Source organism: Ascidiella aspersa, chromosome 8, assembly GCF_963924565.1.
Source record: "Ascidiella aspersa chromosome 8, kaAscAspe10.2, whole genome shotgun sequence".
NCBI lineage: Eukaryota > Metazoa > Chordata > Ascidiacea > Phlebobranchia > Ascidiidae > Ascidiella > Ascidiella aspersa.
Window position 1 is genome coordinate 13,806,317 of NC_139454.1, and position 21,634 is coordinate 13,827,950.

Below are 21,634 nucleotides of genomic sequence, written 5' to 3' on the forward strand. Positions count from 1 at the left end.
GGTGTCAGAACAGGCTCTGTGAGACGTGTCAATCACAAACTGTTGCACTTCGTTGTCAGAAAAATTAACGCTGCTTGTTAACAAATCTGGTGATATTTGGAGTTTAGTTTTGCCGATTGTATGAAACGTGGCTTCAAAATCGCCCTTTTTAAACTCATATAATTAGTAAATTATTCAGCTGAAACTGTACGAAAAGGAGTTAAATGTTAGTCAAGCGATTGCAATATTGTTCTAGTTCAGTGTTTTTGAAAGTTTGTCAGTGAAAGAGTTTTATCCAAAAATATGACATCTCCAGAAAGAAAGAAGCAAAAAGTAAGAAAAATCACATCGTATTTTGACACAAGGAGTGTCAGTGGTCGATTAGAATTGCCAGAAACGAGCCATGAAAAAGAACCCAAACTCAGTAAGTTCTTGGCGGGCCGTAATAAATTTTTAACGCTGCTTATTAACAAATCTGGTGATATTTGGAGTTTAGTTTCGCCGATTGTAAGAAACGTGGCTTCAAAATCGCCCTTTTTAAACTCGGTATAATTAGTAAATTATTCAGCTGAAACTGTACGAAAAGGAGTTAAATGTTAGTCAAGCGATTGCAATATTGTTCTAGTTCAGTGTTTTTGAAAATTTGTCAGTGAAAGAGTTTTATCCAAAAATATGACATCTCCAGAAAGAAAGAAGCAAAAAGTAAGAAAAATCACATCGTATTTTGACACAAGGAGTGTCAGTGGTCGATTAGAATTGCCAGAAACAAGCCATGAAAAAGAACCCAAACTCAGCAAGTTCTTGGCGGGCCGTAATAAATTTGCTCTAACAATTTTGTTCTAAAAAGCGCGAAAAAAATGCGTTTGTTTGGTTTAAATTGGCAAACCTTTTAATTTACAAGGAGACCTGACGCATTTGGCACACACAAAATAAAACATAAACATATTTCTTATGCTCTTTTTGTTAGTGTTTATCATAAAAGAATACATAAATAATAAATATATGTATATATAATAATTTTGAAAAAATAATCTATATTTGAATAAATAGATTTTATAGGGTTTCATGCTACGAAAAATTTCCTACTTATAGTTGTTATGTGCACGTCACCTATAGTCTGAGAAGACTCCATCACAACGCAAATATAATTCAAAGTTAAATTAGATACGCGCCGGGCACGAAAATTTTGTGCATTTTCGTATAGTTAAAACAGTTAAAAATATTGGGCATGGCCCTGCCAGATCTGACCCACGGGCTGTAAGTTGCCGACCACTGTTTAAGACATGATCTAACAAATTTAAACCAAAATGCGATATTTTAACACAAAGACGTTAAATATCCTGCTTTGTCCAGCCTAACTCAATGAGTCAAACGCAACTAGATTGTCTGCGTCTAGTTTTAGTTAGCAAAACTTTTCATTCAAAAAGATGGATGACGCTTGACCACACAAAAAATATATTTTCACAAACATAAAGATTCGCGTATAGCGTCTTATAATACCTTGTTACTATCGTTAAAAGTTTGTGTAAAACTTCATAACCTGGTTAAAAACAGTTTATGTTAGCAAAAAAATTAATATTAATAGAGACAAAAAAGCTCATTACATATCGCATTAATCAAAAAAGTTATTTTTTGATTTAAATTTGCATAGTTTAATTTTAAGAGAACAACGTGCTCACGACGCTATGGTTACAGAAAATGGGATAAAAAGTTGTGAAATCGATTTTTTTTTAAAAACACATACTAGAAATTAAGTAAACCCAGATTGCGAAGGTCTCACAACATTTTAAGGGGCTTAGTGTGTAGCCTCTATATCGCGTGACAATTCTAGTCGCGCTAAAAGTAAGACGGCTCTCCTATAATTCAGTGTACTAATGGAAACAATTAAAAAACTTCCAAATATAGACCGTTATTAAAAGATGTTAAGGCTTTCGTGACCCAAACTGAATGGTCCTGCGACCCAAATTGGGGTCGCGATCCCCTATTTGCGGACCCCTGGTTTTGCATTCGAACAAAAATCAGTTTTATATGACTTTGTAAATAAGCTAATATTGTTTTGTATGTTTGAATAAACTAAAATTGTTTTTAGCTTTGTAAATTGACATTGTAAAAATTATTTTTTCATTAAAGCCTTTTTGCAGATATTTCTTTGAAGATCAAGTTAATAGCTTTCAACCAATCTTGTTTACTGGTGGAGTACTTCATGAATATCAAGTTACTGGCTATCAGTGGTTAAAGGTACATAATATTTTACTTAACTATTCTATACTGTAGCACCCACATAATAAACACAGGTAAAACAGAATTGCAGAACAAGATTTATTATGTGCTAAATCAGAAACACAAAATAAAATAATGTATGTATTAAATATATATTAACCCTTGTAGTATTTGAAAATAAAAATTATTCCCACATTTTTTAAATTGTTGTAGAGCAAACATAGGTTTTATAAATAGATACCTTTGCTTATGGTATCAAACTAAAACGCACTACAGATAACCAGGGAAATATTGTAAAAATATAAATATGTTCCTTATTTTGTATAGCATTTTATGTGTTATAACCAATAAAGGTTGTTACCTTTTAATAATATCGATATTTTTAGACTGATCAGTGTCATTTTTGCTACTTTCTATCAGAACTAAAGGATATTTGTTGAGGGTTATATGGTGTTTAGCAAAATAGGGATATTTCAGACCAGATAGTTGTCCCCTAAATAATGTGTTCAGAAAAAATATTGAAAACTAGATGAAATACCCGGCATTGCCCAGGTTAAATAGAATATTTACCGGTTATTCGTAAAAGACATCCTCATTGAAAACACAAATGCTTACCGTTAACTACTGCAATAAACGCAATATTTCGCGAACTCTGCTAAGTATTGCGTGGGTAAACACATTGTAAGAAGTCATTAGGCTTTGGCCTCGATCACTATCGCTAACAAACGGCTTAAAAATAAAAATTCAATTCTTCGTAAATTTGCGAACTCCATCTAAATTTTACGCGTAAACAGGCATCAATAAGTTCCTAACATAATAGTCTCAGTTGGAAACTTTAAAATTTTACTTTACTAAGGAAATATACTTACTTTTATTGTTTTATTTCCCGGCAGGTAATTGCGCTTGAAAAAAAGTTTTGCGCGGATACGTTAAACTTGGACTATCTTTTACTTAAACTCTGCCTAACACAAAAACTTCTAAATATACCTACATTAAATTAACTAACGCTGGGGCCTGGGATACGTGCTTAAACACAATCTTGGTAACATTGTACCATGTTGAAAATTGCATTGAGTGTGAGGTAACATTTCCATTGTGATGCAACAACAAATATATTGTAAATTGAAAGTGAGCATTACAACAGTTTTCCACCAGTGAGGTATGAACACACGACCTCTGGTTCACGAAACCAGTTTTCTACCACTGAGCTAAACCGGCATAATGTCAATGCTGCTCGAATTTCATATTATAATCATCACCGACTGGGCGAACATCTTGCCACACACATTACACACATCTCACAAACTTTCTCTTTTATTATGTAGATATGCAAAATTTTTTTTGTAATTACATCAAATGCCCATTAGGAGAGGAAAAGATAAGCATATAGCTATTAAAAAACTATTTAGAGCAGCAGTTCTCAACCGGGGGTCCACAGACCCCTAGGGGTCAGCAAAACAATTTCAGGGGGTCCGCAAAAACTTCTAAATATACCTTTATTAATCAAAGTATTCTTTTGAATAGCAAAATCTGCCTGAATCTGAATGGTGAAAACAAACGATTCTGGTTGCACATCAATTGTAAAGATTAAATCAAGTACAAAACTGGTAAACCGAAAATTAGTTTGTTTGTATGTTATAAAAAGATAAATATATTTCGCGTCATCAGTATCTAAAAACATAACACAACATAAGTCAAGAAGTACGCTAATAAAAACCTAAACCAACTGTTCTAGGCAAGTGGTGCGCTACGCAAGCCGCAACTGCTGCAACTAAATGACGATGCAATCAGTAAAATGACGTAAACTGATAAAACAGATAAAAGCGCGCCATGAGGTGGAAAATAAAAAAGAGAGGGCAAATAGAGAAAACTAAACAAAACAAAGTAAAACAGCAAAATAAAACACTATTTAAAACGAGGTAAAATCATTTTTTGGATGTTTATGCTAGCATTTATAAGGTTAAGCCATTTGTCCTCGCACAGGTCTAGTTGGTTGACATCGGGTTGCTCTACAAAAGTCACTTTAAAACAATTACGTGGCTTGGAAGCAAAATTGTGGGCATGATAGGAAGCACAATGTTTTAAAAGAGCAGCTTTGTCCCCGTCTTTTGACAAAGAAAAGGTTTTCCACATCCCTTTGTGGCTATTCCATCTGGTGGAGAACGAATTTTTAGTTTGGTCAACATATTGTTCATTACATATAACACAAGACGCCACGTAAATACCAAAATTTTTACAGTTTAAACATTGATGTAGTTTTATGGTTTTACTCTGTGTGATAAGTTTATTCGTGGGAAAAACCATTGTTTGTAATTTGCCGTGATGACCACAAAGACCACAGTGGCCACATCTATTGGATTTGGGCACCTCTTTGTCTTGCACGATTTTAGATGACGCTTGCGCCAGCATGCGGAACTTTGTGAACTTGTTGGCGAGGGTATGGGGCCTTTTGTATGTCACCATGACGTTCTGTTGGTCTCTTTCTTTGTTAATTGTAGGAGTTTGGGAAATCCGATCGCCCAAGGAATTTTCTTTGGAGTTCTAACTTTTTTCAAAGGCCCGAAACATTCCTTCCAAAGCATTGCCAGACCTATAATCTTACGCACTTCAACCTTAGGAAAATTGGATTTTAAGCATTTAGTTTGAAGGTGATGCAAAGTCTGTTGATAATCATCGTCGAGTTCATTCAGAAGCTTTAGGCGGGTAGCTTCTCCAAAAACTACTCCCTTGAAAACAGAGGATGGGTGATGAGATCTGCCGTTGATAAAACAGCGATCAGAGCCTGTCAGTTTGGTGTAGTCTTTTGTGATGAAACCACACGGTGAAGATGTTTTGGTAACATGGAGAACATCCAAAAACTCCAGTTGATTACCATGAGTAGCAGTGTTGATTGCTCTAAAAGTTAGCTTTAGGTTGTTTTGCTCGAATACCTGCTCCAAACATGAACGTATTTCATTAGTGGTTTCTTGACCAAAAGAAAGCCAAATTATGTCATTGACAAACCTTTTAATCAATTGCGCTTTCTTAAGGGTCTTATAAGCACTTTGTATAACATAGTGCGTTAGCTATGGAAACAGAATGGTTATCGCCAGTTATTATGCCCTCTCGTTGATTGTAAAAACAACTGCCATTCTGCGTCACTACGTTGTGTAGGCAGTATATTACCAGTTCAGCAAATTTCTTTTCTGGACGATTCTAGGTACGTAGTATGTTTTGCTAAAACAAACAATAAAGCCTCTTCTACAAGGCTTCTTTTAACGCTGGGGTACAGTGATACACCACATCTGCAGCAACAAGAAACAAAGGTTTGCGAGAACGTAGGTTGTATGAATCCGCTGCTTTGTGTTGTTCTGACCAAAGGGACAGACTGAGCAAATAATCTTTGCTGTCACGGCAATACTCATCCACTTTGGATTTGCAAAAAACAACGCTAATCGGTTTTAACAAAAACTCTACAAACGCTGTTACCCGTGAGGTGGTAATATTGCCATCTGAAACTAGCAATCGCACTTGTATATTATGTATGGAAATATACGGAAGATCTTCAGGGGGGTATTTATGGCATTTGAAAAGAGACCATGTATCATTTTAATGCCTGCTGTCCGGTATAAAAAATCGTCATTCATGATACCTTTAGTATGTAGACTAAGAATTGCATCGCAGTGCTTTCTAATATTGTCAAGATGCTTACCCAGAGTCAAAATAGTGACTGGTAATTTGTCAAATGCTTCAAAAGCCTTTTTCATAATTCCTTCATAATCTGAGTGCTTTAGGATAACAATCTTCCCATCTTTGTCCGTTTTACAGATAACTATTTCGCAATTATTAACCAATGCTTGTAATTTTTGCATGCTTATGCGAAGCGCTTGATTTAAATTGTTGTGTTTATGGTGAAACTCATTAACAAGGGTTCCCAAGTTTCTAACCTTGGCTTTGACACAGTCAGTGTAGGCGTTGGTTTTCTCGTCAAGTAGGGATGATTCCGGTCGAGATGTTTTTAAGATCTTAAGTTTTCTTGGTATATCCACAAGGGGGGAATGCTGATCGTTTCTAAAAATGTAGGACCATTCGATTCTTCGGATATGCTGCATAGCGCTTGCCCATTCAATTTCCTCGATCGTTTGTGACCACCTTGACGTTGGCACAAATGTTAATCCTTGAGCAGAAGCAATTTGTCATTATCTGTCAGTACAATATCAGATTTGTTTAAAATGGAGTTTGAAGCCCTCTCAATAGTACATCGGTGTTTCTTGGACGCTTTGCGAGCGCGATATCTGCCAGTATCTCTTTTGTTTCTGTTATTTCTTGCGGAAGGTTTGCGTTTACAGAAAATTTGTTGCATTTGTTTCTGTTTAAGCCAAAGATGGTAATACTTTTTATCATAATGTAAGATAAAATTTTGCCTGAAACGTTTCTGAAGCACCATGGGCACTTTTGTGTGTAATAGGCAAACAGAACTCACAATAAAATAAACATGCCATAAATAATTTGGTGTTGTTATTTAACATAAGGTGCACTAGGCAGATATACCGAATTATTAAAAAGAACTAATCGTTGATATTACACCAGAAAAATGTAAGGGGTCCGACTAGTTAAGACCATCAAAAACTGGCCACTGGTACAAAAAGGTTGAGAACCCCTGGTTTAGAGCATGTGAAAGTCAAGTTGAAAAAAAAACGTAATTTAGTAATAGAAGATTGACAAAATATAATTTAAAATCAATATGCTAGAAATTGTGTGCATAGATGTTACACTGTTATTATTTTATGCCAGTAAACAAATGAAAAAAAAAAATTGCTACAGATTTTTTCGTTAATTCATCTCAGTGAATTAGCGATTTTCGGAAAAATATCATCTTAAACATTTCATCCATGTTCCTTATTGACTACAAAATTCAAAATTCTTATAGAAACTTGTTGGTCCCATATTGAAGAAACTTATGGATTTCTTATTATTAAAGAACACAAAATTGATCGCAGGTTATTGTGTCATTGCTGGGGTTATCTACAATAAATGACATTAAATTTCTAATATAGGGCAGGTGATTAGTGTATATATATTGATAATACATGATATGACATTAGTATTATGTTACATGTTACATAACAATTGCAGCTGATAAGTTGTAATCTGTAAAATGTGAGTAAACATTATAGCAAGTTTAATAATATGTTACCAGTCCCCGTCACTGACTCTATAATTTTCTTTAGACAAAATTCTATAATTTTCTTTAGACAAAACCCTTTTTTTTTTGTTCGACGACATACGGGTGTGGGTATTAGCATAACTAATATGTGTTTAGCACAGGGGTGGGCAATTATTTTTAACCGCGGGCCGCATGAGGAACCTAAAATGTTGTTGCGGGCCTTGTCCAAAATAGGATCTCAAATACAAGCAATATGACGCCATACTCTGACGGTATATAAGAAATAAGCCAAAGAACTTATTATTATGTTTGGAGTTGTGCGCAAATATGCAATTTAAGACGAATTTAAAGAACGTCACAAGACGTCGTCGACAAAATTGCGACTAGGCCTATATGTATGTGTTTTAAAATGCAACTTTAATTTAGATTTACAGGGGGACGTGACACATTGAGCACAGATAAAAAATGCACATTGCTTGACATATTGGCGTTTATCAAGTTGTGTTGACCCAAAAATCAAGATTAAAATATTTTTTTTTGCTTTTTGAGAGGCTTTAAGTTACCGGTGTGTTACTGTTAACATGTTCACTAACACATTAAACGCGGGCCGTATGATGCCTAGGTCTGATTTAGCAGCTGATAATTTACTTGTGCATTTTTTGGGGGGGGTTTACTATGTTGGTTGTCGTGGGAATTTTGTGATATGCTTTTAGGTCCGATTAAGGGTTTGAAATTTCGTTCATGCAAATATATTCACCCTGGCCTTCCTGTTTTAGGTTTTGTTTTGTTATTTTCATGTTGCTGAATAAAATCTGGGAAGACTGGATTCGTCTAGAGTTCATGCAATACATCATTTGTTTAGAGTAGGGGTGTTCAAAGTAGAATTTTGGATCTTAAGATTCAAATTCAAAGTGAATTTGAATTCAAATCTGCCTTTTATATCTCGTAATTGTGAACTCTATTATTTTTTCATGCTACCGTGGATGAAAAAATTTTTTTTTTCATGCTACCGTCATGCTACATATATATATATATATAGATTCAATATTCTTGATTTGTTATTCTAATTTGAAACCTATTATTCTAGAATCCACTGGATTAGTCTGTTGCACATCAATTTATCAACGTTTAAAATTTATACTTTGTTGAGATCTCTTTTGACTTTTGTGTTGTCACATATACAATAAGTTATTGAAACTTAAATATGTCAGAACACTTTTATTTTGTTTTTCTCGCTACTAAGGAAGGTCTGTGGAAAAACACCCTATTTACATCAAAGGCATTCCAATTAATTTTGTTTACACTGTTATGTTTTTGATTACAATATTTTTCTACTTAAATAAAATGTGTTTTTTTTCAACTTTTCTGCCATAAAAACTGTGCTTGTTAGTTAGTGCCATGGGAATTCAGAAATGTATCACATATTGCCAGAATTAAATGGTTTATTCACTTTATTTTTGATAAAACATGTGACATCAAAACTTAATCATGCCTTTTTGACCTAAAAAGTTAGAATTTTGACAAATTTTGACCTAAAAATAATTTATTTTGACAAAATTTTGACCTGTTAGTAATACATTGATTTAAATAACCTAGGCATCGATATTCGTAAGTTTTTTATACAGTATATTGCTCTAATGAAGATATAATACGGTTAAAATGACTTTGAATATAAATCAAAACTAAAATTTTTTTTAAATTGAACGATAAATTGAAATAAAACTGAACGACCAATTTCAAAAAGTTGACTATAGTTTTTTTAATTTTGTTAACGATTTATGAACATTTGTATTCGATTTTGACTTGAAAAAATTTGACAAATTTTGACCTGACGTGTGAATTTTGACAAAATTTTGACTTTTTTTGACAAGTTAAAAAATAATCGCCCTACTTATTACTGTACAAAAATCCGAAACTACTAAAATTTTGCTGTACGTTGTAAACTTGTATTTTCTTGAATGTATGGAACATGTGTACTTAGTTCTACAATGTGCAAAATTTATACAGTTTAATTTGTGAATTATGTGATTTTTCTAGGTTATTTATGAGTTTGGAGAAAATGCGCTACTGGCTGATGAAATGGGCCTTGGTAAAACAGTTCAATGCATCGCTTTAATTTGCGAATTGGTGAAAGCAAAAGCTATTGGACCGTATTTAGTGTGTGCTCCAACCACTACAATTACTAACTGGTTCAACGAATTTAAGAAGTTTGCGCCTGGGGTAAGTATTTAAAATGAAGTCTTGGATTGTTAAACTTAGTGGTTTTACTTGTCATTATTGTGTGATAAAACTTAATTTAATTTTCAACTTTATTTTATACAGAGTGAGATTTTGCGTCTTAGCTTTGCATTTTTTTTTTGTTATTCTATACCAGGTTACTTTTAGAATAAAAATTCACAAAAATTACCAAAAACGTATAACTTCTATGCTTCGTGTCATTATAATCTACCACTCACAAGGTTTTATGTGCCAAGTGCATTGCTAACTATGATGGCCTATAGCAGGGATGGCGAACCTTTTCATCGCGCGGGTCACAAACACGGCCCTAATCCTTACAAAATGCACAAGTGGGTCATATATTTAATTATTTGCTAATTTTATGCGAAACTTTGCTGTTGCGTCGTTTTAAATGTTATTGTCTGGGTTTGTAATTCAAGGTTTTTGAGTGATTTCCAAATTCGGATTCCCACAAATATTAAGAAGCTAAATAGTTAACAAATGCTGCAGCACTTTTTATGGTATTACAGCAGTTCAGCAAAAAGCTTTTCAGCATGTTTTATTGGTTTAACCAGGGTTTTTAGAACTTTTAGTATTCAAACTCCTAATTTCCTTAATAGGATCGCCACCATTACGTTTTACAGCGATAAACAAAATGCTGTTAGTTGTCTGCTTTTCTGCGCACATTTGTTGAAGTGCATTTAATGTAGGCCTACTCGTCACCCTAAAACACTTTTACACGACCCGCAGGTTTGCCAGCCCTGATTAAGCAGTATAGTGTTATCTAACCAAGAACTGTTTTTTTTTACATTTATCCTTTCATGAAAATGATTGATAACATTTTGGAATTTCTAGAGAGATAAGTGGGTCATTAAAAATCTTTGGTGGGTCACTTTGTGACCCGCGGGACAGTGGTTCGCCATCCCTGGCCTATAGGCTATTGGTTCTACTTGTTTCCAGTAATGACTGGGTCTTAAAAGGCCACCTAATCCTAGAAAAATCGACTTAATAAACTATTATCAGTCAATAAAAAAAATTTAGATGTTTCACCTACCCTGATTTGAGAACCACTGCTGAATTCTATTATCTTGTAATGCAGATGAGTTTCATAATTACTAGGTAATAACATGTGTAATTAGTGGTTTCTTAAGATGTTAATGTATCTTTTGTATCAGGTTGCTTGGATAACTATGCTTTAAATGAAGATTTATGTCTAACATTTTTCTAATAAAATGTCATAAAGTTAAATTGACATTAAACTAGTTACAAGTTGTGTGATGTACTTATGTTTAGAATACTATACATCTGCGAAAACTGATTCACCTAATTACCAAAAAAATATATTGCATTTAACAACTAATAGATACTTTTGATTTAGGCTTTTTAAACAGATGTTTTAGTTACTTGAGAAAATTGTTAAATATCTTAAAAATTAAATCAAACAAAATTTTGGGGCATTTATCTTGTATTCTTACAAACTATTAGGTCTTAGATAAAAGTTGATTAGGATAATTCAATATAGAAACTTGTGTGATCATATGGTGATCTCTGTCTTCGTACTGTACATTGTTTCATCAGTATAACTATAAGGGGGGCATACAAAAATTTTATTTTTTTAACATTAATTAATTTTCAGTGGTAAAATCTTCTAAAAGTTTGTTACTGAAATCTGACATTTTTAACAGAACATTAATTTTTTTCTAATTTTTTTCAGATATCTCTTCTACTTTTTTATGGCAGCGCTTTTGAGCGTTTGCATCTGGTAAACTTTTTACATAATGAAATCAAGCACCAAACACAGTTGATTGTAATAACTAGCTATGATGTTTTGCTCAGAGATTTAGCCATTTTTAAAGTAAGTACTGTTTGAAGCATATTTGAAATCATTTTCTGGTAGAATTTAGTTGTTTATTTTGTTTGAATAGTTGTGTCTCGACCAGTGGTTTTCAACCTTTTTAGCTTACGGACCGGTAAAATTTCAAAACAAGTTTTGCGGACCGTTGGACCTTCAAAAATCAAAATCAACCAAAAATGTAATTACGACAAAAGTATATGCAACTTAAAAGCAAAAAGTGAAAACGTCAATTTAATAAGCAATTTGCTGCTGTCTTTTTGATATCATACGTGTTTTACATGGTTCATTGAAGTTTTTCACCTACAACTGGTTTTAAAGCGAAAGACTTAAACGAGTTGTAGCCTACTACAACACTTGCACCATTGTGACGAACAATAAAGTCCAAAGTAGACCATTAACTCTATGTTGCATCACAATGCAGCAAATTACGGAACTGGTGAAGTTCTACATTTGATGGACAAGCTTTTAACATCTTGCATTTTGCAACTGAACAAACTAAGATATAAAATTGTAATATATTTGGCGAAATGTTATGCGGACCAGTCCCAGTCCGCGGACCGGCGGTTGAGAACCACTGGTTAGACCTCATCCATGTGACAGAAAAAAACAAAAAATAAATCTATTTTGGAAAATTTATTTCCTTATCCAACTATGTCATCGACAAACTTCAAATTGTAATGGTTAAAGCATCTTCATTAATAAAATATTAGTTTAATTACAGTACTTAACAACTCAATGTTGTTTATTTTTTATAATCTATATTTGATTTTCCCAAGCAAATGGTGCGAACCGGCTGGATCCCATCACTGCTTAACAGTCGCACTAGAAAGCAGCAGTCGTCTCATGACTTGTACTTGCAACAATTAAATTTTCAGACAAACAATCACAAAGGAAAAAGTACTACAATTATAAACATTAACACAATTTGTATTACTGTTACATGCGAACTTGACCATTGCACATTTTGAAAACAAAATACTGTGAACTACTTGGATCTTAAAAATTGGTGTTTTGTATAAGATGCCAAAAATCCATTGACAGTTACCAGTAATCCTAACCGGTTCACTGGTCTCATAAAACTTCGTGAGACGGTTCTACAGAACCGGTGTTAACCGGCTGAATCCCACTGCCTTATTCCCATGCTCCTCTTGGTTTCTTACAAAATATGAACTGACCAACCAACAAAAAACTTGGTTGTTAAGATTGCTGCATTAATTTTTCTTGATATGTCTTAGTCTTGTGGAAAATTACAAATGATGGCATATTCAAAGCAAGTGTTTATGTGACACTCTGATATACTTTGCATACCAACAGTGTCATTATTGTTCTAACTTAATTAGACACTTTATGCTTCACCATATTACTGTTATTTATTTATGTTATAGGGTTACAACTGGGCAATTTTAATTTTGGATGAAGGTCACAGGGTCAAGAATTACAACAGCAAAACAATAAAAAAACTAAAGAAAATCTCGGTTAGTAAAATATTTTTTTTGTGCTGTTTTTAAATATGAAATAGGGTTCTATATATATGTGGGTCAGCTTTTGTTTTTAACAAAATTATTTTGCTGCCCAAATTTTTGTGTGGTTTGTTAATATTTGGGCCAGTGCCCAAGTTCCCAATACTACCTTATTAGGTTATGTCTCCTTTTCAAGTTTTTACCCTATAAACGCTTTTTACACTTGGTTCAATTAAACTAAATTTGAACAGCACATTTGTGCATGAGTTCGCTTACTTGTGACAGTGTGAAAGTAGGAAAAGAAGATATGTAGACCCAGCTGTACTTTCGCATACACTAGGGATGTAAAAAAACAAAGAATTTTGGACAAAAATGCCTGTCACCAAAAGGCTGGCAAACTTGCCAGCCTGCTCTTACTGCAACACTGAGTGTTATAAATGGCAGTGCACAGTGCTGCAACAACCCAGTTGGGAACCACTGATCCAGGCAATTGACCTGTTTACAAAATATTTATTGTCCTGCCAGCCAACTGGGCATTACTTAAAATTATGGTGTTTGTGTTATTTTTTTATTAGGCCAGATCAAAAGTAATGTTGACTGGAACTCCACTACAGAATGATTTAACGGAACTTTGGTCGCTGTTAAACTTCCTGTTTCCAGAAATTTTTGATGATGTCAAGTCGTAAGTGTTGATATTAACTAGTATGATACAGACATAAATCTACTACAGTACAAATATGGTGTTGTAGCCCCTGCAGCATGTTAACCAAGCATGTCAATAAACAAATGTTTGCTTTAAATAACGCCTCCTCAAGAACAGAATGTTTCTTGTGGTTCCCTTTTTCATTGCTTAGTTATGAATTAAAGTAATCGATTGCGCCAAAGGACTCATACAAAGTGATTACGCTGACCAAATGTTCATGTTAAATTCACTGCATTGCCAAACAAAAAACATAAATTTTGTGCACTGCATGTTAAAGTCTATTTTTATTGTTTTTTGCTGCAAAATTATGCCATTGTTGTTTTTCGCAAGATTTTGATGGGGTTATCGCTAAAAAAAATTTCGCCTAGCAACTATTTTATCTGTGTACTAACTGCTAATTCTCTGGTGTAGTAACAGAATAAGGCTATATTTAAAAAAAGATAAGTTTGAGAAACACCTTCTGTCCCTTAAAACAGTACTTATGTTATTAAATTCTAAAGGTAATATTCCAAACTGACTTATCCACTGTATACCAGTATGCCTGTAAAGTGTTGGACAAATTAGGTTAGTCTCAAAACATATACATATTTTTAGTATTAAATAGGTCTTTGCTTCTTATGGGCATAACAAGTGAACTGGAGATGGTATATTGTTTGTAACAAGAAATTTTAAGTTTTTGAAAAAATGATACTAATAAGTCGCATTGATTTTGACTATAACATAGGATCTGTAGATCAATGATTCCCAAACCTGTTGCAATAGGTTGTCTGGAGGATTGCCATGTACTAATAGTCAAACAAAACATTGACAAGAATAAAACAAACAATATAAACTTTATCAGTAGGAGCAAGGACAACCGCCAGTCTATCATTTTGTTTGTTAATAAAGTTTGCTCTTGTTATTAATCAATGGCTGAAGCATAGCTCCAGTCTAATAGCCTTGTCTAATAAAACAGGATGGGCCCAATTGACCACCAAAAACGTGTTTTGTGACACACTTTTTCAGATGAAAACTAGATACATAAAAAAATACTGCTATAAACACCTTCTTAATCTATATAAAGATCACTTTAGTTTTAATCTTATAAAACAGTGAAGTAAATCAAATTGTATTGTTTTGTTTAAATTAAGTTACAAGATTTCAAGATTTTCCATTGCTATATCCGCACAATACCTTTTTGGAATAACAAAAGTTGTTCTGAATATCCATATATTCTTGCCAAATTTTAAAACCAACTGTCCATGATTGTGTTTTTGGCAAATTGTATTTGTTGTATTATGGGTAATACACTAATATTGAGGGTCACATAGGTTTTCGAAAAACTAAAAAGGAGTCTAGACAACAAAAAGATTAAGAACCACTGCTCTAGATGCCACAAAAAATGCCCTAACTAGGAATTATATTTAAACACACTTGGACACAAGGCAATATATCAGGGCAATCCTATGTTTTTTCAAGTATAGCAAATCACCATAAAGTCTAATTAAAACAAAATTTGGCACAAAACAACTTCTTAACCCCCAGATTTGGAACTGATGGCCTTGAAGCAACTGTGTTTTGTGTACTCATTAGGAGGGAAACGTTTACTTGAATAATGGCATCAATATTGTTACCTAATGTTTAATTTTGGTAATATATACAAAAGTTTCTTGGAAAAGTCATTTGGGGGTATGGGTGACAAAGTGCTTGCAGAAAGTGTCACTTTTAAACTGTATGCGCATTGCTATTAAAAATAAGTGAGGATAAATACTCTTTAAGAGGCCAACATTAAAAAGAAACACTTATCTAGCATTTCAACAAATTATTTTTCAATAAAATTTTTGTTTTTTAGATTCCAAACTTTGGGTGATTTTGAATTGCTTAAAAAGGACCAAAAAATACTTTCCGTACTACACCAGGTATGGAATATAAAAAAAGAAATACGTTTTGTTTTTGAAGCATACACCTTTTGTATTTAGCTTCTTGTGCCATTCCTTCTGAGACGTGTAAAATCAGATGTTGGTATGGAAATCCCACCTAAGCGAGAGATTCTTATTATGGCACCACTTGCTCAAAGGCAAGAAAAAATGTATAGGGCAATTGTGGATAAGTGTATTATGCAGCTTGTTCGAAATAAAAAGGTTTGATGTTTATCTTAAATTTGATCTATTGTATACTTGGGTGATAGTCATAAATCTTAATATTTTTTTTGAGATTTGTCAGTTTTCTGGTGGCCTGTTGGTATGTTCACATTTATTAAGAAAGCAAGATGAGGAAATCTAACCTTTTGACCAACAAAAATGTTGTTGTGTTCCACTAGCTGGCCAATTATCTCTTTGTAACAGTTACAGTTTTGTTACTTGTCAAATTTTCCCAATCATTTTTTTTTAATTTTTAGCTATAAAATAGTGTTAAGAAAACTTACAAACATGACAAAACATGTTAGTGATTATATGTGGCCATAGCTCCATGGATTCTAACGTTTTGTTTAACCGCACAAAATGCTGTGTTTATTGCAAAATACATAAAATCTCCCTTTTTCATTATTCAAAATTTAGGGCAACATAAAATTAAAGTGGTAATGCCCATATTTGTCAGTTTTCTTCTGAAAAAATATATAATATCATTCAATCAAATTAGTTATACTGCAGTTCAAATTATTTATACTGCAGTATTACATTTATTACAAGAATACATTATTATCAAAACGCTTTTTTTATGAAGTTGTTTCAGTTTTAGTTAACATCTTTGTTATCTCTAACTTTTTAAAACCTTGTATTGCATGAAATATTTAGTTGCCTGTATTGAGTACAAAACAAGTAGGACATATGATTATCTAAACTTTTCATATTTTACTTGTTTATTGTCAATATATTTCAGGTCTTAAAACATCTTTTCTCATGGCCTATTAGCAAAGCAGTATTATTTAAACTAAAAAAAAAAATTTTGATCTATAAATTAAAAATTTTGACCTCTTAGGAATACATTGTTTTAAAAACGCATTGTTGTTTTAGGTACCTCATATTATTGTCTTGGCGTCTTTAACCACTTGATTTTTATTTTTTTGTGTTTATGCAAAACTCACCTTAATATTTTAGGCATATCAAAAAGATAAACAACTATTGAAATGCAAATTAGTTCATAAACAAGGTAAAAAGAATGGCAAAAAAATTATACTTACCCAGCATATTATTGAAATAGGAATGTTTTAATTGCAAATCACCACTGAAAAAACGCACAACAAATACTGTTCAATACAATAGACCAATTCAGGGAGACACAATTAAACGCTGAGTCTGATACGATAATCTAGGCCTGCATGGTTAATTCTGTCAGCTTGCGGATACCATGTATTGTACTGTTAAAATGTCGTTGGCTGTTATTTAAAACTAAACTTTGATCAGATTGTTAACTTAATGACAATTTCCAGTTTTTTTACGATATTTGTGCATTTTGTATTCGATTTTGACTTTGTGTAAATGTCAAAATTTTGACATTTTCCAAGTCAAAAAACTATTGCTTAACTTATTGGTGTTTTATATTATTTTTATACTTGGTACAAATATCTAATTTTTTTTTTTGGTAATCTTGACCATTTTTGTTGTTTAGATAAGTCAACTGTCTGTAATAATAGATGCTTGGTGTGTAATTTATTTATGATCATAATACTTAACAACTTCAAAGGTGACTTTATAGCAGTGTGTCTTAAAAGTTTAATGAAAATATTGTAACCTTTTTGTAGGTTTACAACAAAACATCAGAAACTGCTGTTTCTGGTCCTCTCTGCCAAAAACATGTTACTTATCAAGCAAGAGGTTAGTAACATTAAAGTTGTTTGTTTTTCATATGAAATGTTGGCGTATGATTTTGTTGCAATAAAAAAGAAAACTAATACATTTTTGAGTAACCATCGAAAGTTTGTAATGGGTGTTGCTTTCCTCATGGAAATACCCCATATCATGTTACATTTATCACTGTTGGAAATTTTATCGAGTTCACTGACCCTGATTCTGATTTAGATATTACAACTAAAGTTTCTCTGCAGAAAGAGGCAATGATTATCTAGATAATATAACAACAAACAATATGATGATGCAACTGCGAAAATGCTGCAATCATCCTTATCTTATTAAGCACCCAGTCATCGGTGGTACCACAGTTTTTAAGGTAAAACTGTAGTTTCTATTAGGGGCGAAAATGTTTTATCTAACAAATTATTTCCTACACCACAAGAGCACCTTAAATCCTAACAATCTGCTAGGATTATATGATGTAGTCTTAAAATATATGTAGCTTTTGAGTTATGCTAAATGTTATATCATTAAACTGGAGTTTTTTTTGTAGCACCTTTGCCTGTTCGATGTGTTGCTTAAGATATGATTTAAAATTGCATTAAACAAACTGCTGTTTAAGTTGAATGTTTTGTAGAGATTTCATCAGCATGCACTGCATTTGGTGTAATTTCAGCCACTCTGTATTCTTGGTCAAGATGCATTGTATTTTCATAATTAAATATTTTGTTTGGTTCCATAATATGCATTGGGTCAAAAATTTGACATTAAAAGTGGATGTTTACACAAAATTTAAACTTCTTTATAAAAGTTATTAATTGGCAGGTCTTATTATGTAACCTGCCAACCAGTTTTGTATTTAAAAAAAAATACTGTTAATATTACTAGGAGAAATGCCTGTCAGAGGCACAAAAAAAATAGGATACCTAATGTTTTTAATGCTTCGTAGGTTGTTTTAAAACTGTAGAAGAAACAAATATCTGCATACTGCAGTTTCCCATCCATTGTAAGAATGTATAAAAATATGTGTTATTTGCAACCAATTTTTCCGCTAAGCGATTTTTTTAAGGCGGTTGCACAAAATTTTTAGGTTTTATTTAAATTATTAAGCGTAGCCGTAATCAGTAAATTTGCGGATTAATTTTGTTAGTTTTTTAAGGCTTATAATACGAGTCTTTAAAAATACTTACGCTGCAATTATGTTAAATTTTCATTTACAGAACGCGTATTGTTATGTACTTCACATTTAAAGACGATATATGTTACAGGCTGTTTGCGTCAAAAAATGTACTACCAAAAAAGTGTCAAAATTAGTTACGCACAAACAAATAGATGCCCAAATTAATTTTATCCTAGGTCTAAACCAGTGATTCCCAAACTTTTTTTCTCGCATACCATTTTGAGCTTTTGTACAGTGTTCATGTACCACCTAAGTTACATCTGACATATCTCGAACTATAACTATTTTAGCATATAGATAAGAAAATGAGCATGTAGTTGTATTAAAGTTTAAGAAATGTCATTCCGAAAAAAATAAAATAAAAGCCATAAATTAAACAAAACACAGCAAATAGTTTTAATGCGATGGATGTAATTGTTTTTTCTTAACCAGCTGGTCAATGCAAGGAATGGCTCCGCTGACAGCGCATCAAAAGTCATGTTATAGCGTTCCAAGACGATTTCGGCTTTTTAATTTGATGGACATTAAAGTCGAAAACCCCTGTTGGCAATCCAACGTAGATTGAAAAACCAATAGCCGAGAAACAGCGTGACATGCTAGGTTGGGATGCCATGCTCCCAGAAATTGATAGGACAGCATTCCTTAAGTTTTATTTTTGCTGTCTCGTCAGTTTGAATGTCTATTAGTTCTTCTTGTTTCCCGGTCCCTACAGGAAGATCAAGCGGATCAATAAAAAATGGGTTAATGAAGTAAGCACAGTGTGCAACATCAGGAAATTAATTCAATAGCTCTGCCTTTAGTTGCGAAAGATGACAAACAATTTCTTTGGAAATGCCACCATCAGGATTTTTCTCAACGGAAGTGAGGCATTTGAACATTTCGTAGCTTTTATTGCAAACAGTCTCTGTCCAGAGGTCCAGCTTATAAATCAGTGCTCTCAGCTTTGAAACGACTTCTGTCACCGTTTTATTGGGTCCTTAAAACGACAGGTTGAAGTTGTTCAGAATGTCAAAAATGCCTGACAGATATGCCAATCTAGTAAGAAAATCTTTGCTCTTCAGGTCGTTTTGAAAATAGTGATTCTTCTTAAAAAATTGCAGAAGCTCATCTTGCAGTTCGAACAGGCGCCTTGGTGCATTAGCACAGAAAAGCCAGCGCACCGGAGAAGACAGGTGTAATTGGAACTGAGATCCTCACTGAGACGTTCAAACAACCGAGTATGAAGGGCAGATGTTTTAACAAAATTTACTGTTTTGATTACTCGGTTCAAGCATGATAACATATTTTGTGGTAGCACTTTCACGCTAAGGCGAACTTATGAATAAAACAATGAACAAAAGTCACGTTTGGTGCCACAGCTGTTACGTGAGCTTTGAAGCCTGATTTATATCCTAGCATTGCTAGGGCTCCATCTGTTGTACAGCCATCAACTTTCCCCAGTCCAGTTTATTTAGTTTGAAAAAATTGTCTAATGCTTCAAAAATATCCTTTCCTTTTGTTGTACCGGAAAGTTCCTTGTTCCTTGCAAGTAATTCAGTTTTTACAGAAATGTCTTGTGTATAACGACCATACACAAGTACCTGGGCATTATTTATCATGTCCGTCGACTCGTCCAATTGAATAGAAAAACCATACTTTGAATCTTTCACTCCTGAAATAACTTGGTCAGCAATATCGACTGACATTTCCTCATTATTTTTTTAATCATATTTTTGGAGAGGGAAACACTTTTTAGCTTTGCAGCCCCGTCTTCCCCAAGTACATGTTTTACTAACATATTTGCCACTGGCATTACGAGGGACTCCTATGGTGAGGGACTCTCCTATGGTATGTGTTTTTTGGTTTTGGGCTATTAGGAGAGCGACTTCATAGGATGCCTTTAATACGCCCATTTTTAACTGATAAATTGTGCCTGTCTTATCCAAGCGCTGTCGCTTCACATTTTTGCTGAGTCACTGAAGAAAACTCTCATTTTTGCCCTTCTTGTCGGAATGATTTGATTTGAGATGTCGTTGGATTGAATTAGCAAGCGTCTTCATACAAACTACACATTGCGGAAGACATTCTCTCGATTGTGTTCAATAGATATAAACCCGTACTTTATGTAAACCTGACTGTACTTCCGTTTAGACGTGTTCCTAATAGTTAGTTAAACAAAATTTACTTCCCACACTATTCCTCTATTTTAAAAGAAATTACAGTAGTTTAATATGATTGAAATATCATTATACATACAATACTACACTGCTGCTATTCAGTTTATTACTACTTACATATTAAACCAGCTAACAATTAAGTTTTATTATCTTGAACAAGAAAAGTGTTACCTCATAAACGTGCGAAACCTCAAATTAAAGGTAACTAAAACGCAACACTGCAACTTACCCAATCTGAAAGTTTTAAAAGTTGAAAGTTTATGCAAATTTATACGTATTCTTTGAAAAGTTTTCGCAAAATTTATACGTTTATTTATACCCACCGGTGGTACGCGAAAGTCTTTCAGGTGGTATGCGTACTACAGTTTGGGAACCAATGGTCTAAACGAACAAAAAAAGTGCTCAAATTAGTTTTATCACAGCAGCGTACACCAAAAAAGTGCCCCAATTAGTTTTATCTTAGCAACATACAACCAAAAAAGTGCCCAAAATAGATTAATCGAAGCTCTGTATTGAACAAAAAATGCCCAAATTAGTTTTATCAAAGTTGTGTATTGACAAAAAAGTGCCGAAATTAGTTTTATCCAAGCTGTGTATGGACAAAAAAATGCCCAAATTAGTTTGTTTGAGCTACGTACGGACAAAAAAGTGCCCAAATTCATTTTAACCAAGCAACTTGCGTAAAAAAAGTGCCCAAATTCATTTTAACCAAGTAACTTGCTAAAAAAAAGTGCCAAAATTATTTTTTTTATCTAAGCAACGTACAACCAAAAAAGTGCCAAAATTAGTTTTATTTGAGCTATGTACAGACAAAAAGTGCCAAAATTAGTTTTTTCAAGCAACATACGACCAAAAAGTCCCCAAATTAGTTTTATTTAAGCTATGTATGATAAAAAAGTGCCCAAATTAGATTGATCCTAGCTCCGTCGGATAAATTAGTTTTCTCAT

At 33.3% G+C, this 21,634-nt stretch overlaps 1 protein-coding gene and 1 pseudogene across 6 annotated transcripts in view; one reads left to right on the plus strand and one right to left on the minus strand.

The window, feature by feature from the left end:
- Nucleotides 1–21,634, plus strand: part of LOC146136234 (lymphocyte-specific helicase-like) — a 50,853-nt gene that overhangs the window by 18,268 nt on the left and 10,951 nt on the right. For all 6 annotated transcript variants that reach the window (XM_083394961.1, XM_083394963.1, XM_083394964.1 and 3 more), the window contains 9 exons: nt 2,121–2,217; nt 9,383–9,565; nt 11,277–11,417; nt 12,803–12,892; nt 13,453–13,559; nt 15,412–15,478; nt 15,539–15,700; nt 17,302–17,374; nt 17,605–17,726. In XM_083394961.1, coding sequence (XP_083251087.1) covers nt 2,121–2,217; nt 9,383–9,565; nt 11,277–11,417; nt 12,803–12,892; nt 13,453–13,559; nt 15,412–15,478; nt 15,539–15,700; nt 17,302–17,374; nt 17,605–17,726 — 1,042 coding nt within the window. The remainder of the gene's footprint in view (nt 1–2,120; nt 2,218–9,382; nt 9,566–11,276; nt 11,418–12,802; nt 12,893–13,452; nt 13,560–15,411; nt 15,479–15,538; nt 15,701–17,301; nt 17,375–17,604; nt 17,727–21,634) is intronic.
- LOC146136235 (zinc finger BED domain-containing protein 5-like) lies at nt 18,927–19,408 on the minus strand (annotated as a pseudogene).